At 41.8% G+C, this 16,803-nt stretch overlaps 1 protein-coding gene across 1 annotated transcript; it reads left to right on the top strand.

Moving 5' to 3' along the window:
- Nucleotides 1-9,850: 9,850 nt before the first annotated feature.
- On the top strand, nucleotides 9,851-16,660 carry LOC132998967 (up-regulator of cell proliferation-like). The gene is made up of 3 exons (XM_061068722.1): nucleotides 9,851-9,887; nucleotides 11,704-16,403; nucleotides 16,643-16,660. The coding sequence occupies exons 1-2, from the start codon at nucleotides 9,851-9,853 to the stop codon at nucleotides 16,377-16,379; spliced, it is 4,713 nt and encodes a 1,570-aa protein (XP_060924705.1). The 3' UTR covers nucleotides 16,380-16,403; nucleotides 16,643-16,660.
- The last annotated feature ends 143 nt before the right edge of the window (nucleotides 16,661-16,803 follow it).

The following is a 16,803-nucleotide window of genomic DNA, read 5'->3' as shown; positions in this document are numbered from 1 at the left end:
ATCTCCACCATGTTGCTGCTGCCACAGTGGATGCTGAGGACATCAGGTGCTGCATGATTCATGTAGTGACAAGAAGAAACTCACTAAAAAGGAGGTTTTATGCTGAAATCACTGTCACATCTGTAGGAAAACATGAAACAAAGGAGCAACACCTCAGGGTACAGACACTCATGGTTCACACATACACACACACACACACACATATTATCACTTGCTCCTGGTATTTCATGTGATGTTCTACACTATGACCATTTTTAAAAAGCGGTGTCGTAAAACATGAGCTGCGTTTCCTTTCGCTGGAGTTCAGTCCAGTATGTAAGAGTCAGGTGAAAGGATCGATTGTTAGAAAGTGAATATAAAATAACACTTATATAATTAATAGTGCTGTCAAACGATTAAAATATGTAATCGCGTTTGTCACAGTTAACTTAAAATTAATCGCAAATTTGTATCTATTCTAAATGTCCCTTCATTTGTTTTTTTTCCATAATTTTTTTTCGTTTTAAAGGGCCCATATTATGCAAATTCCACTTTTGTAGTGCTTCTACATGTTAATTTGGGTATCTGGCATGTCTACCGTCCCAAAAACTCTGGAAAAAAACAACTCCCACGATTTGTTGTGGTTCCTCTCTGTCAGAAACGCTAAACTAGAGTGCGTCGTCACTCGTGGTCTGTTTACATGGCATAGCCCCCCCCCCCTGAGGTGGAGCTCTAGCGGAGGCGGAGACCAGGGTGAAGTACGAGCCAGAGCACCCTCCTCAACCCGAGTGGGGGGGGGGTGTTAGCTGGGGAGCTAGCCGAGGGGGGACGCTAACCAGGGAGCTGGGTGAGAGGCAGAGGAAACAGAGCCTGCAGTCGGAGAGAGTTACCTGCCACAGCCCCCTCCTCAGCTCGGGCTCGCTGGGTGATGCCTGCGGGCTGCTGGCTCCATGTCAGCGGCTCGCTTCTGGTGGTTTGCTGTTTATTCCAGGTAGGAGTTCGGAGCTGCTTCACTGTGTTGATGCTGTGGCTGCTGTGGCTCTGTTTGACTGTGTGTCACTAGCTGTATGTAGCTGTATGTGACTTTGTCCAGGTTGGACGTGTCAGTGTTAGTTTACGGGTAGCAGCACCGGACTAACGCTAGCTTCTGTGTGTGTGTTTTGCCCCGTTAGAAGCAGCATGTATAAATAGAAAAAAGCTTTTTGTCGGAAGCTTACGTTAGCTTGCTGCTAGCGTTAGCTGTGGCACCGGCACCTCCACGGAGGTGCCGGTGTTAGCTCCGGGGTTGCCGGTGATGGGGACCGTGTCTCTGCCGCTGTGGCCACTTAGATGATTTAAGTGTATTAGCAGCGTGCTAACGCTAGCTACCTGCTAGCTTGTGTTTAAAGTTCCAGCACTTTCTTGAATGGTTGCTTGTGAACGTATTTACAGCAGCATTGCATGTGGCCGCCCCATTCGGGAAGCATCGGACTGGGAGGTGGGGGGAGAGATCCCATTTCGGGTCCGGAGATGAGGAGCAATGCTCTCGGAGTCTAGCTTGTGTGTGGGGAGGGGGGGGGCCCGGGCATGCAGCAGCTATACATAGAAAACAATGCACTCGGAGGCTAACCCGACTCGTAGCTTCTGTGTGTGTATGTCTTTGTTAGAAAATAGCACCGGAACGTGTTCAAGGACCCCAACCCAGTCACCGGTTGCAGTGTACCCGTGCGGGGGCGCTCGCTCAGCTGTGATGCCCGGGTGACGAAGCGGAGGAGGAGGAGGGGGGGAGAGAGCTGCGCCTTAAAACTTTTGTGGCTCGTACAGATTTGCTCCAAGCAGCCCGAGCACCGGTCACCAGCAGCTCGTGTCCACCTCCGTCGCTCGGTTTAAAATAGACTCATACCCGGGGTTTTAAGTGCATTTCGCCGCAAAAGTTGCAGCAGTGTTAGCTTCCCAAGCTAGCCCCCACATCCCTTTGCCTGTGTGTGTGTGTGTGTGCGTCTGGCTTAGACTATATGCCCTGTATGAATAAATATACACATACAATTAAATACTGTATACACACATATCTAATGCATGTATTTAATTAAATGTACATCTTTATCAGAAGGTGTAGTAGTGTGAAAATTGTAGCTTCAATGAAGAAACACAACAAACGAATACAGAAATATATGTGTAGGACAGTGACTTAAAATTATTTTAACAACCTTAAATATGCTAAGAGGAGATTTAAGACCTGAAAGTGGATGTGTGTGTGTGAGTGACAGGGGGGGGCGGGGGGGTGAGAGGGGGGTGGGGCGATGAGAGAGGGGGGGGCGGGGCACTCGAAACAGGTCAATCTGAGGAGGGCTGTTTTAGACAGGGTAAAAAGGGTAATGTTTTAAATGATCCTTGTGGTATTTTGACCAAAAAATGTTACAGACGATTCATTAAGACCCCAAGGAACCATATCAACTTGTGGTAAAATGGGCATAATATGTATCCTTTAATGCTCTTATCAACATGGGAAAGTGGATTGGCTTCCTTTATGCAAATGTTTTATTTAATTGGAAAACAACATTGCCAAACAGGGCGGTACAAAATAAAATGATAAAGTTCACATTTCAGGTAAACAAGGACTCAGCCTATTGTGCAGTTAAACCATGGCTTAATATTTTATTTTTGTTTAAGTTTGCTGTGAACATAGCTGTCAAGCCTCTTATTTCAGAAACAATGAACCGTAACAGTTAGGTTACCAATAAAAGGTAAGCCTACTACTTCTTTGCTTTCAGCCAGCTACTCAAACAGACAAGCAACAAGATAACAAACAAACAAAATACACAGGCAAGTGTCGGCCTACTTTGAAATAAATGAAACACAGAACTTTGTAGGGCTATTTGAGTCCTCCCATTATTTGTGGAAAATGTATGGAATAAGAAGAACCCTATTTTGAAATAAATAAAAACATATAGCTGCAGCCTAATAGCTTAAAAATATATATTTTAGTTGGCGAAATATTAACACAAAAAGCGAGAGCAGGTCAGACTGGAGGCGAACACAGATACTGAAGCTCGGTAGAAACCAGCTGCAGCTTCAGCTCTGATCAAGAAGCTGCGGCGCTGATCTCTGAGCAGCTGAGACCAGAGAAACTCTGTGTTTTCACTGTTTCCATAGTTAAGAAGCAGCAGGTGAGTCAGTGACCGGCCTGCTTCACGTGAACGAGCTCTGATCTCACAGTGTCTCTGTCAGCGGGGGCGGGGGGCGGAGCCCACGGACCGGTGCACTATCTGGGAGCACACAGACACACACTCGCCCGCTCCTGGTAATTCATGACGGCCTGATACGATGATGTATTTGTTTGTATTTGTATTTGTACTTCACAAAAAAGGAGGATCACACAAAACACAAGTATATTCAAATAAAATCAGATCTAACTGGTTTTACATACTCAGTCCTTTTGGTCCAGGTCTTATAAATGACCTTGAGGGAATAAGAGATCTTTTCCATAACATAAATCTCATACACAATTTCAATCCATTCATCAATCGTGGGAGGGTCCACTTTTAACCATTTCCTCGTGACACATTTCTTACTAGCTGCCAACAGTATAGCGAGCAGTTTTTTGTCTTTTATGTTCCACATTTCAAACAATATATTGCCCAAAAACAAAGTTTCACATTTTAATGGGATGTTCACATTAAATACATTGTTAATATGTTTGTGGATCTCTTCCCAGTAAGACCTCATTGCTTGGCAGTCCCAGAAAATATGGAAGTGGTTGGCTCCAATAGATCCACAGAGCCTCCAACAGGCGTCTCCGCTGCCTTGGTGTCGTTTTTGTATGGGTGTGATAAAAAGTCTTGTTATATTTTTCCAGCAGAACTCCCGCCATGTATTTGACCCGGTCGAGAGCCATTGTAGTTGACATATTTTCTCCCAGTTCTCCTGTGAGATCTTTACCCCTATTTCCTTTTCCCATTTCCTTTTTAGGTATTCTGTATTCTCTTGTTTGGATAATTGTATGGCGTTATATAATTTGGAGATAATTTTATCGCATGTTCTAGATTTAGTCAATGCTAAAAATACCTCCATGAACCCTGGCTCATCTTTTCCTAACGCGTCTTATATATTTTTGTTAAAGTAATGTCTCACTTGTAGGTACCTAAAAAAATCATCTTTCCCCAGACCGTGATCCTTCTGTGGGGTTTCAAAACTTTGAAATACCCCATTGTGGACAAATGAATAATAGGAAGTTAAACCTTTTGTGATCCCTGTCTTAAATCTCCCGTCGATGTTATTCTCACTAAAGTCTGAGTCATAGGCACACCACCTCATAATTTTAGATGTGTTTTTAAATCTGCAAATTTTGGCTATTTCCTGCCAGGACTTCAGGAAGCTGCCTGTATAGAGTCTTCTGGGATCTCCTGTTCTTCTTGTAGTTTGTTATCATTTAGTAGAGCTGTTATTGGGATACCCTTTACCATCGTTCCTTCTATTTTCTTCCATGCTGCAGTGTATGATGGTGAACACAGGCAGACTAGCGGCCTTAATTGGGCTGCATAGTAGTATTCCTGTAAGCAGGGAAGGCCCATCCCACCCTTTTTTTTTCTTAACTGCAGCGTTTTGAATTTAATTCTGGCCTTTTTCCCTTGCCACAGATACCTCGCTATCAATCTGTCCCATTCTAAGAATTGCTTAGATGGTATTCTAACTGGTAGACATTGAAAAAGATACAGCATCCGTGGAGAATATTCATCCTGATTGATTCTATCCGGGAGCTTAAACTCAAAAAGGAAATAACGTTCCATCTTTATATATCAGTTTTTATCTTTGAATCTAACGGATCGTAGTTGATGTTATATAACCTTGTGGAGTCCCTAGGTAATGAGACACCCAAATATTTAATGGACTCAGCCTCCCAATTCCAGTTGTATATGGTCTTAATTGAAACTGAAGGGTCATAATTAAATGTTAATACTTGAGTTTTATTAACATTAATTTTGTAACCTGAAATTCCTCTAGCAATTTCATCAATTTTGGGAGTGTCTGAGTAGGTTGTGTTATACTTATTAGGGATGAGCGAGTACAGCATTATCTGTATCTGTATCTGTTAACCATATGAATTATCCGTGTCCGTATCCGTACTCGGAGTGGGCGGGGCCTAACCCGGAAGTGGGCTGGTTCAATATAACTTTCTTTTTTAACTTTGAAATTTTTTTATGATTTTTTTATTTTTATTTTTTTTAAATTTATTTCCACAGTGTGTGTGTGTGTGTGTGTGTGTGTGTGTGTGTGTGTGTGTGTGTGTGTGTGTGTGTGTGTGTGTGTGTGTGTGTGTGTGTGTGTGTGTGTGTGTGTGTGTGTGTGTGTGTGTGTGTGTGTGTCAGATGTAGCGAGGGACGTTCACTGTCTCCCGGAGAAATGAACACTCTGTGTTTTTAGTATAGAATGACGTGAATTATATTCGTTCACAAGTCATACAGACTGGTTTTGTTATTTTCACTTTACATTAACACTTAAAGTTTAGTGCAGTGTAATTGTTTGCCGTGATAATTAAATGCCAGTGTGATAATAAATGACAATTTCAAACCATACAAACTGTCATGTTGTACTGTATTTAATAGAGGTTTACTTTACTGTAAAGTAAGTGTAAATGTAAAGTGAAAATAACAAAACCAGTCATTATGACTTGTGAACAAATATAATTCACGTCTTTCTATACTAAAAACACAGAGTGTTCATTTCTCCGGGAGACAGTGAACGTCCCTCGCTACATCTCCAGCGCTCCTCTACTGAGCCAATGCAGGTCTCGTGAAAAATGATCCGTACCCGAAGACCCAGTCGGGAAATGAACGAATCATTTCTGCTTGCTTGACTGAGCCTATGGAACAGTCCCGATGCGCAGTGAACCTGAGTGACTGAAAGACAGAGAACTGTTCTGTGAGTGAGTGAGCAGAGCCGTGTGTGACGGGAGGAGCGCTGTGACGCTGTATGAGGATTTTCATTCAGTCCGAGCACAGATAATGACTCCGATTACTCGTATTATACTCGTGATCGGCAAAAGTGCTTTATCCGTACCGGATACTCGTTTCAGCCGAGTATCCGGCTCATCTCTAATACTTATCAATAAATCGTCTGCAAATAGGGCAATTTTTTGCTCCCCGGATGCCATCGGTACCCCCTTTATATCAGTCCTCTGCCTAATTAGCTGACTTATGGGTTCTACAAACAAGGCGAAGAGGAGCGGGCGACGCACAACACCCCTGTCTCGTTCTGATACAATGATGTTTTAAAAAATTATTGTGACTTAGTCAACCACCAACATGCAAAAGTGTGTGTCAAACGGCGGAAGTGTGAGAGTTGGCAGCTCTGCGTTAACCTCGCGAGAAAAAAATTGACGTCGTTAAAATGGGTTTGCGTTAACGCCGTTAATAACAGGTTTAACTGACAGCACTAATAATTAATAATATTTCTTTCACCTTTCACCTCAATTGTACTAATAGTTGTTTTATTTACCCTGGAATGTGCCCTTTATATTTAAATACTTAAAACAAAATATTTAAATAGCTTATATTAAAGTTAGGGCTTTCATCACAGAGAAGCTGTTATTAATCTGATTAATCACCGTTTGTAAATGCCTAAAAAATCCACTTTATCTCTGTATATTGCACTGCATGAAAAGAAGAGTTTGTGTCAGTACGTGTCGCAGGAAATTTTTGGTGAAATTTCCCCTCTTAAGAGGCGGGTGAAATTCGCCTAAAACACCTGTTTGAGGATACCCAAATTAAATTAAAAGCTGTTCTTGAACCATTTGGAGTCCAAGCATGATCTTGATCTCTTTCGAAAGGTAACATTCTGAACTTTACCCCCCAACAGTTCAATCAGAGTTGGAAATCTCATTGGCTAAACGATACGCCAGTACTTAGGACAATTGGTTGCAATTGGCTCAGCCTTTACACGTCAGAAGAGGAGCAAGCTCTGTTCGTCAACGAGGTCTCTCGTTGGCTATTGCAGGCTGTGGACAGCCCATGCCAGCTCCTATTGGTGTCAAGTTTATATTGACAGCTCACTTAACCCAATAGGAGATGCTAGCCACCATTTTGAGATATTTGTTTACATGCAGACATAGTTGGAGTGAGAGTACGACACATTTTACATGTAGCAGGTAGCTGTGCTGACATTACGCAGCAGCTGACTGTGGCTATTCTTTGATGAAATAGTACCTTTACCATTAGTACCTAGCTGCTACAACGCAGTTCTGTAAATTACAATGTTTGACGCTGATCAGTAAAACAGAGCACCTGGACGGCGCCCGCGGGGGGGGGGTTGAGTTGAGAGGAGGTTGTTAACGGCTGTTCACAGGAAACTGTCAGGAATTGACCCGGGGTTAACCAGTTTCTGGCAGGCTTTCACATGCAAATGACAATGCTCTGAGCTTCACAAATGCAAATCAGGATAGTTTCCCTCAGAGCAGATAACACATTTTTCTAAGAAGCACCAACTAAACTATCTGGCGTAATTACACCAGGCTTACAATAAATATAAAACCTGAAATTGTTAGTGGTTTCCCTTGAGTAAGTAAGTGTGCTATAATGAATTACATTGTATACCATGAGCAAAGGTCAATGCTATGAACATTTTTTGAAACAGTGCACTTTATTTCAACATTTTATTATAATCCAAAGCAATGAGGCTCAGTAAGTCTGTTTCCCTGGACAGGAGTGACAAACTTCCCCTTCAATCTTAATTGCCCATGAACACTATCCTAAATCTCAACCACTTTACAGAGTGGCATGATAACAGTCACTTTTTCACTTGTGTTGGTTAAATGCACAGAGGATGTGTTAACAACACATCTACCAGCAATACCCTCAACAGGAAGAAATGATGCTGGGGATGATGTGTCTGTGCCCTTTAATCTCAAAACTTCTACTGAATCCCATAAAAATATCTGTCCTCCTAAAATACTGGCAAATATAGCACCATATTCACATGTCAATGGCAAACTAAGCTGTTTGCCATGAATTATAAATGTTTCATTTTCACCATTACTTTCAAAATTGCTACGAAAAATTAATTGATTTACTGATTTCCTTTTTCAGTGTAATATTTAATCCCCCATGGACTGCACAGTGAAAAAACACAGCAGCCGCCTGTTTGGCTACAGCATACATCTCCACTCAGTTTGATTATTATTTTAAATATAAAGGAGACACAATATAGAGCTTAAATTCCTTCATAATTTGAACTTCAATTGTCTTATTTTTGTTATTAAACTTTCTCAGTATTCCATTAAAACACTCAACACTTTTATCCAAAGCGACTTACAATAAGTGCATTCAACTATGAGGGTACAAATACAGAACAGTGAGAATCATGTTTGTGACCAGAAAGAATAAACTGGGCCTCAGTCACATACTCATCCCATATGAAGGTGCAATTTAAAAGCTGTTTTAACCGCTGCTTTAAGATGAAAAGTATTGTTGATATACAGTATAGTTACTAGTGGTGGTAATGATGATGATATATAAACTCAGGTCATGGGAAGAATATATTTAAAAAAATGTATCCTTAAAGTGACCATAGAGTCAATGTTTTTATAGCCTTAAATATAATGTAGGAATATTTCCTCATTTTAGTAAAGTCAACTGTACACTGTGTCACACTAATGCCAAATGTAAAATGAAATCACTGCACAAGCACACAAGTACTGAGAGAGCCCCCCCCACACACATACACTACCAATCAAGAGTCAGTCTCAGCTGTCACTCATGAAACTACTTATCATTGTGTCCATCAATTTAATACAACAATTAAATAAAAACATCAATTAAGACAGAAATCTCGTGCTAATTGATACCGGGAATCAGAAGTGGATCCTCATCAGAACACCAATGCACTCAATTCACCTCTTGTCATGAGTGCACTCGCCTGGTTTTAGTCATGTGACAAAACCGGTTATTCTACAAGATAGAAAACAATTACCGTAAGCTTATAAGGAAGTGATGAATAGATATGTCAACAATGAAAAGCAGACTGTTTACAAGAAGAGGTTGGGAGTGATCCTTGTTTACACCGGCTGGACGACATTCTTTTATTTTGTACTTTTGCAGACACGCAAACTGTTGGTTGAGTGAGAGAATTGCACTGTCACTTCAGACAAACACAAACGTAAGCATAAGGAACTCAATCAAACACAAAAGCCAGGGGAACTTTAAAAAGTTGTCAAAAACCAGATCGGGTTGTCAGTATCCTGCACTCAGCGATCTATGCTAAACTTAATGTGATGATAAAAACTAAATGCTCAAAGGAAGAAAGAGGGAAGAGCAGTGAAGGTAGTGCAGCTCCACCTAGAGGGATTTGTAGTTGATGCTCAAACAGTAAAATAATCACATTCCAATCCACCAATAACAAGCAAAGGCACTGCCTCTGTAACCAGACTCAGACTCAGACTCCTGACAGGGGCTTGAAGCTGCCGCTTTATACATTAAGCCCCTCCCACTGGGCTTAGATAGCAATTTAAACGTGTGTGTGTGTGTGTGTGTGTGTGCTCCTGTACAGATATCTTTGTGAGGATCAGTTTGTGACATTTTGACCCTCAAGTAAGACAAAGTGACATATTTTCCAGATGAGAGAGAACAAGAGAGAACCTGTTGTTCCAGTTCATCAGATGCTTTCGGTTCTGCTTGTCTAGTATAAATAGCAGAGCTGACACAAGCAGCCACACACTCTCCAGTTACACCATGTCAGGTATGTTTTATGTTTACATGCTTGAAACTTAGTTTAATGATTTGATTGATCTGATTTGAATGTCTGATAATAACAGGGGTTCTAAAACTAGAGAAACAACATGTATTTCTCTTCCAGGTTCTGAGGCACAAGGGAGTCAAGGAAGACAAAGGGAAGTCAGACCATGTCTGCAATGAACACGGAAGAAGGAGCGCTTACAGGTACATTCCTGTGAATACTTTGAAAGATCTGGGCCTTTAGATCAAATGGAGCTCAATAAATAATAATACATTTATAAGAAGAGGACTAAATTCCCTCGTCGCAGTAGTGATCAGGAGTTAAACTCCATAGCTCGCTGTACATTCCAACAAATGCAAAACAGGAACAGCAACTTACTGTTGTAGAAACCGACACAGAATCTTGGTCCATCCATACAATACAGGACTTCCTTAAGAAAATGACAAAAGTCACAATACGATAGCACAATAAGAAATATTTTTGTACTTATGTACTGAACTTAATTTGACGGTGTAGACTAGCAACAGGTTCAAATAAAGACAATTTGAACATCTTGGCAACAAACTAATCCAAATATCTACTATGTTTGAGTCTGTAGAATAACTATATTTAGCTTTGTGGAAATACATTAACAATTGTTCTGTGAAACTTACGAGTTGATATATATTTTTCTCCGGATTTTGATGCACAGAGGAATTAAGTGAAGGCTTTGACCATGTCTACAAAAGACCCAGAAAGTGAAGAACATGCAGGTAACTCATTCAACTTTTATTTGTGTATGGACACAGAGAGCCAATAAAAGCAATATGTTGAGATCTGTATGCTTGTTGCCATAATGCTCACAAAGCTGTAGCTACCAAATTCATCCTGAATTCTGTCCTCCAGCTGAGGACGTTAAAAACTTGGGTTAATTCTACAAAGTAGACAACGTGCAGGGTGTTAGACCAGTGTATCAGGTCCTGTCTTACGGTGGTAGTAACAATATGTGATTGGACTAGAAGCCGCTTGCCCATGTCCACCAACATCTTATAGTCTCTGGCTTACTCCACCTGACCAGGAATGGTCAGATGGAGGAGAACCTCTCTGTTCCTGTTCCCCCTCACAGACAAACGTTTTCCTTTGAATTGCATTTGATGTTTTGGATGTAAATGCATTGGTAGTAGTTGTCTTTGTGTCTATTGTTGCTGCAAGGCATGTGAGTACCTGGTTGTGTGTCCACGTATACCTATCTTGGGAGTGACTTATTTTACAACCAGTGAGGATGAGGGTAGCATTGTGGGCAGGATGGATCTTCGTTCAGCCACTGCTGTAGGTTTTTGGGTGAGGGAAGGACGTCATAGGTTGCTCGAAGCAGGAAGCTAATCCTGCTAGCTTCCATTCCCCTAGGTCCTTCCAGCTGATCTGTCTTTTGTCTATGATTTCCCATCTCATCCACTGCCCCTGTCTTGCTTGAGTGACAGCCTTCACACATCTTGCTGCTTCTTACTGATACTAGATTTCCAGGACTACCAATTGTCCCCACTCTGAAGGAGTTGCCTTGTTCCACAGGGGACTACTCTGACCTCGGCCCAAACCTCCTCTTCTCTGTTTAACGTGACCAACAATGTCAGTGTGCTAGAGCGCTGCTCTTACCTGTTGGGTTTTCTCTTTTGGTTTCCATTTCAGTCCTGTTGTCAATGATGGTCCAACAGCCCGTATATATTTGTCTCTGGACTCTGAGAGAGTCTCCAGCCTCGTTTTGGTGAATTTAAACTTCTCTACAAGACCTGAGAGAGGTAGCTCGAGGACGACATGTCCCTTCAGGCCGATGTTGCTCAGACATCTTAACACTCTTGGGAATGTAACAATGAATAGTTTTGGTTTCATGTAAATTAAGTCTTGGCTCCCAAATGTTATTCACAACAAAGACTTACAGTATGTAACACTGAAAAATAACACATACCCAAACATACACATACAAACCAATAGGTGGTGCCAGTCGTTGATTTCTAAAGTGTATGTTCTCTTTCTCTTTGACAGCCCTGTTGAGCTTTCTCGTCAAACTTGGACTGGAGGACTTTTATCCCAACAAGCTGAATCTTCAGTCTCTCATTGAGATCAACAAAAACAGTATTGAGGAAAAATCTGTTTTACTGCTGGAGGAAATACCATGGTGTTTCCTCAGAAAACTGTTCAAAATAAACGCAGAATGCAGGAGCTCAATACAATCATCAATCAGGCCAGAGGAAAAGATTGAGGAAGACAATGATCTCTTTGATGAAGACCATTACACGGCTGATGACTCTAGAGATGATGAGGTTAACCCCCTCGACCTCATAGTCGCTCTCTTCCATTGCGCTGACAGCATCTTGCAGCAGGAAATGTCCCTCAAGATGTCAATGTGCCAGTTCTCTCTTCCACTGCTGTTGCCCCACGGCCACAAGAGTCAGTGTACCCTGATGCTGTGGGCTCTGAGAGACATCGTCAAAGAGTGGCGTCCACATGAAATGTCTGAATCAAGAGGGTTTGTTGAAGACAACATTGTCCAAGCAAATATACCATTCTTCTCCTTTGTGAGGCTGAAGAACAGTAGTTTATCCAAGTCCCAGATTTTGAATCATGTCCTCAGCAGTGGACAACAGAACTGCAACATCTTCATACACAGAGCTGTGGAAGGGGGGGCAGTCAAAAGAGAACTTGCAGATGGGCTTGTTGAGGTTAGCTGGTACCTTCCCTGCGATAAGGAAAGTTTAAATGTTTTTCCAGAGGCAGTAGCCTTCGCAAATTTGCGAGGGGACATTAGTGAATCACTCACACAATTCAACTTTCTCTTTCAAGTATCAACAGCTACCTTTGTGTTCCTGGACAGCGTTGAAGAAAGTGAGCACAGGATTCTATCTTCTCTTCAAGATGTGAAATCCAAACTCTTCTTAGTCGTCAATCGAAAGGGAGGGAATGCCAGTGAGGAGATGATGTCTGTGAAGAGATTGGTGGATGAATTAGGTTTACCAAAGAACAGAGTGAAGGTCAAAGACCAGAGGCTAAATGTAGCAGAGTTCTCAAAGAAACTTTGTGAGGTCATCAAGGCATCCCTGTTAGATGTGAAAGACACCATGAGCATTGTAGATATGGTTGGAAAAGCTGTTGAACTTGGTCTGTCTGTGGACGAAAGCAAAACCGACGTACAGAGAAAAGCAGCTGAGGAGATCATGGGCTGCATTGGAGTGCGAAGTATACCACACTATAAAAAACTAAATCTGACTTTGCAAGGAGCGAACTGGAAAAGGTTGTCAAAGTTAGAAAAGGAAGAGTGTAGACTGAAGACATCTGGTGATTCTGGCCTTGAGGACTATAAATGTAAACTTCAGGAAGAAAAAACTAAAATCCGACAGGAGCAACAAAATTCTGACGTATCCAAAGGAATGAAGACTTTCATCAAGTGCTTATCTACAAGTGACAAAGAAAAAAGAGATGTTTTCCTGAAGTGGATGAAACTGAAGTTTGATACACATTCACGAGTCGAACTCTCTGTGTTACATAACAAATTCAAAGAGCAATGCAAGACGAAAGACGTCAAACTCATAGCAGAGTTAGACCAAGCCTTATTGGATAGCTCTTTAGGAACAGAGCATTACATGAGAGAGATGGGACTGATCTACGAGTTCTCAACCAGCATCTCAACAACAGCTGATGAAATATCCCAGCTCCCTGGTTTGGCAGCTGAAATGCTGTTGGATGGATATCCTTTAGAGCTTTTGGACGGAGATGCCTCCAACGTCCCAGAGAGATGGGTGACAGACGTACTGATGGAGCTTCACAAGAAGGTTGGACAGAGGAGCAGACTGTTGGTACTGACTGTGTTGGGTGTTCAGAGCAGCGGTAAGTCAACGCTCCTCAACACCATGTTTGGTGTGCAGTTTCCTGTCAGCAGCGGCAGATGCACAAGAGGAGCTTTCATGCTCTTCCTCAAAGTGGGAGAGGATTTGGAAAACGAGTTAAACTGTGATTTTATTGTCCTCATTGACACAGAGGGTCTTAAGGCTCCTGATCTGGCACAACTAGAGGACAGTTACGAGCACGACAACCAGCTAGCAACCTTTGTCATTGGCTTGAGTGATGCCACCATCATCAACATCGCAATGGAAAACTCAGCAGAAATGAAAGATGTCCTGCAAATTGCAGTGCACGCATTCTTGAGGATGAAAGAAATTGGAAAAAAGCCAGTTTGTCATTTTGTTCACCAGAATGTTTCATCAGTTTCAGCTCATGCCAAGAACAGAACAGATAGAAAACATCTCCTGCACCAACTCAATGAAATGACTCAAATCGCAGCTGAAATGGAAAAGAAACCTTCTATCAAGGAGTTCACGGATGTGCTGGACTATGACATGGACAAGAACAACTGGAACATCCCAGGACTCTGGCATGGAACACCACCAATGGCACCAGTGAACACAGGTTACAGTGAAGCTGTAGCAGATTTCAAGAAAAAACTTTTGCAAACAGTGAAGAAGAACCCGTGCAATGAAGTGTCGCAGATCCCAGAGTTTCTGGAATGGATGACGAGTCTCTGGCAGGCAGGGAAATATGAGAACTTCATCTTCAGTTTCAGAAACACTCTTGTGGCTCATACCTATAAAAACTTGCGCAAAGAGTTCAGTCAGTGGGAATGGGAGTTCAGAAAAGAGATTCTGACCTGGCAAACACAAGCAGAGGTAGAAATCTTGAATTCTGACAATGAATCTGAGGTAGAAACTTGGAACAGATTAGTTGGAGGAAAAAAATCTGAGGTGTCAGACAAAATAAGAGACCAACAAACAAAAATGAGGGAAAAAATCTACGACTACTACAAGATGACAGACAAACGAGTTAATCGGATAGATAAATACAAAGAGGACCTTTTAAACAGTGTCAAAGGCCTTGGAGATGAAATCAAACATTCTGTGTGGGAAAAACTGGATCGCATCCTTCAACTAAAACTTAGTTCAAAAAAGGTTCAGGACATTCAGAGAGAATACAGAGGTGTGATTGAAGAGAAGGTCATGAAGCTTCTGGATGACTGCGACGCGTCAACTCTGACTAAGGAAGAGCTGACACAAGAGTTTGAAAAGATGTGGGCTGAAGCCACTGGAAACGTGTCCGGCCTAGAAGAGCGAGACATTGCAGCATGCGTCCTGAGGCAGCTGACAAAAGACTTCTGTAATAGAAACGTCAATGAGGCTTTGAAGAAAGTAACAGACCTAAAGGAAATGGGAACAGGTCCATTTAAAACTAAACGTAAGCATGTAGGAACTTTTCTGCAGAAGTTCAAAGATATGTGCATAAGAGATTTGCAGAGCGTTGCAGACAGAATCATTGACTCTTGTACAAGGTTTGTACGTGATAAAGTAAAGACCGATGGAGATTACCAGGACTCTTTCACAAAGGATCTTCTAGAAAAAATAGATGAATCCCTTAACAAAGCTTCCACCCGTCGCAAAACAAATATACAGTTTGAGATTGACCTGAAACTTCACATTTGTGGCATTGCTTCAAGGGAATTTGGCAAAATGCACAAAAGATTCTTGTCGGATAATAATCCTCACACTCAGCTGGAAAAGTACAAGACTCAGTGCCTGTCAGATTTTCTCGATTTAAACAAAAAGCAAGATCGCTGCCAACGCAAAGCCAAAGATTTTGTCCAGTCTTGTATCAAACCTGCTGTGAAACAGTTCATCTGTGGATCTCTGGGAGTAAACATTGTGGATGACATTCTGACAAGTTCCCATTCAGCAGAGTATAGTTCTCGCACAATCTTCCAGTACAACATTCAGAAAGAGTTACTGCTACAGGAAAACTTCAAGAGTTTTGTCAGTTACATTGCTAACTATGAAATATATGTTAAGGATTGGATATTTCAGCACATCCTGCAAAAGATGTCAGTGGACAAGACTTTGTGCAAACTGAAGACCAACAATCTACAAGTCATCGATGATAAAATATCAGAAGCGATAGATCAGGCAGCAATAGGAGAGGATGGTGCTCCGCTGCCAGATAACAAGGAAAGCATCACAAAGCTAATCAGTAACATGCGCAAACATTTGATCAAAGACATCTCAGTTTCAGTCGAAGCTGAAAAAACCACCTTGTTTCTGATCCAAAGCTCATGTCATTCATTCATCAAGTGTCTCAAGATCTCAATGAAGGAGCTGAAGGACCAACTGGAAGAGGAGTTCTCAAACTCTGATGACATCACTGAGACTCTGAACAAGCTTCCAATCAAACCACAGGATCAGCTTTTCAAGCGAGTGTTTGGTTGTGGACGACAGTGTCCATTTTGTAAGGTTCCCTGTGAGGCCGGTGGCAAAGAACACAAGCAGCATCATGCAGCCATTCATCGGCCACAAGGTCTTGGCAGATACAGGTGTCTGTCAAGTAAGAAGCTGATTAATTCACTGTGTACAACTGACGTGCACAGTGATCGTGTATTCAAAAGCACAGACACCAAATGGGAGTTGCATCCTTACAAGGACTACAAGGAGTACTATCCAGACTGGATCATTCCTCCAGACCGCACCATAGAGGCATCTGACTACTGGAAGTACGTCCTGGTGCAATACAATGACAGATTTGCTGAAGAATATAAAGCCAAACCAGCTGATGTTCCAGAGGCCTGGAGGAGACTCACAAAGGAACAAGCTCTGAAGGGTTTGAAAGACGCCTTCAACATGAAGTGAACAAAGTACAACTGAACACATCAGGTAATTCAGTCCAATTTAATATGCAGCAATAGATTCACATTCACTTGGATGAAATATTATCTTTACTCAACTATTTTTAGACATAGACTCTGGAAATGTCCAGACTTTGTTTATAGATTTGTTTTCTTCCAGTTTCACATCTAACATTAGAAACGTGATCAACACGCCCACTCACTTTCTGTGAATGTTCTGGACATTTTCCTGCTGTGTTCTCACATTCTCTACGTTCTCACTTACAGCCTCTCCAGAAAGTCTCACATGTCTGGAGCTCCGTGCAGGTCTGAAAGCAAATTCAGAGAACTACAAGTCTTCAGTCTAATTCAGCTTCATGACAAATTACTATGTTAGGGGGAATCTGTGCAAGAGATTATTGTTTGGTTTGTTTTACTCTTGTGTATCT

Source organism: Limanda limanda, chromosome 3 (assembly GCF_963576545.1).
Source record: "Limanda limanda chromosome 3, fLimLim1.1, whole genome shotgun sequence".
Taxonomy (NCBI): Eukaryota; Metazoa; Chordata; class Actinopteri; order Pleuronectiformes; family Pleuronectidae; genus Limanda; species Limanda limanda.
Note: the sequence above shows the minus strand (reverse complement) of the source record. Positions and strands in the feature narration are given on the sequence as shown.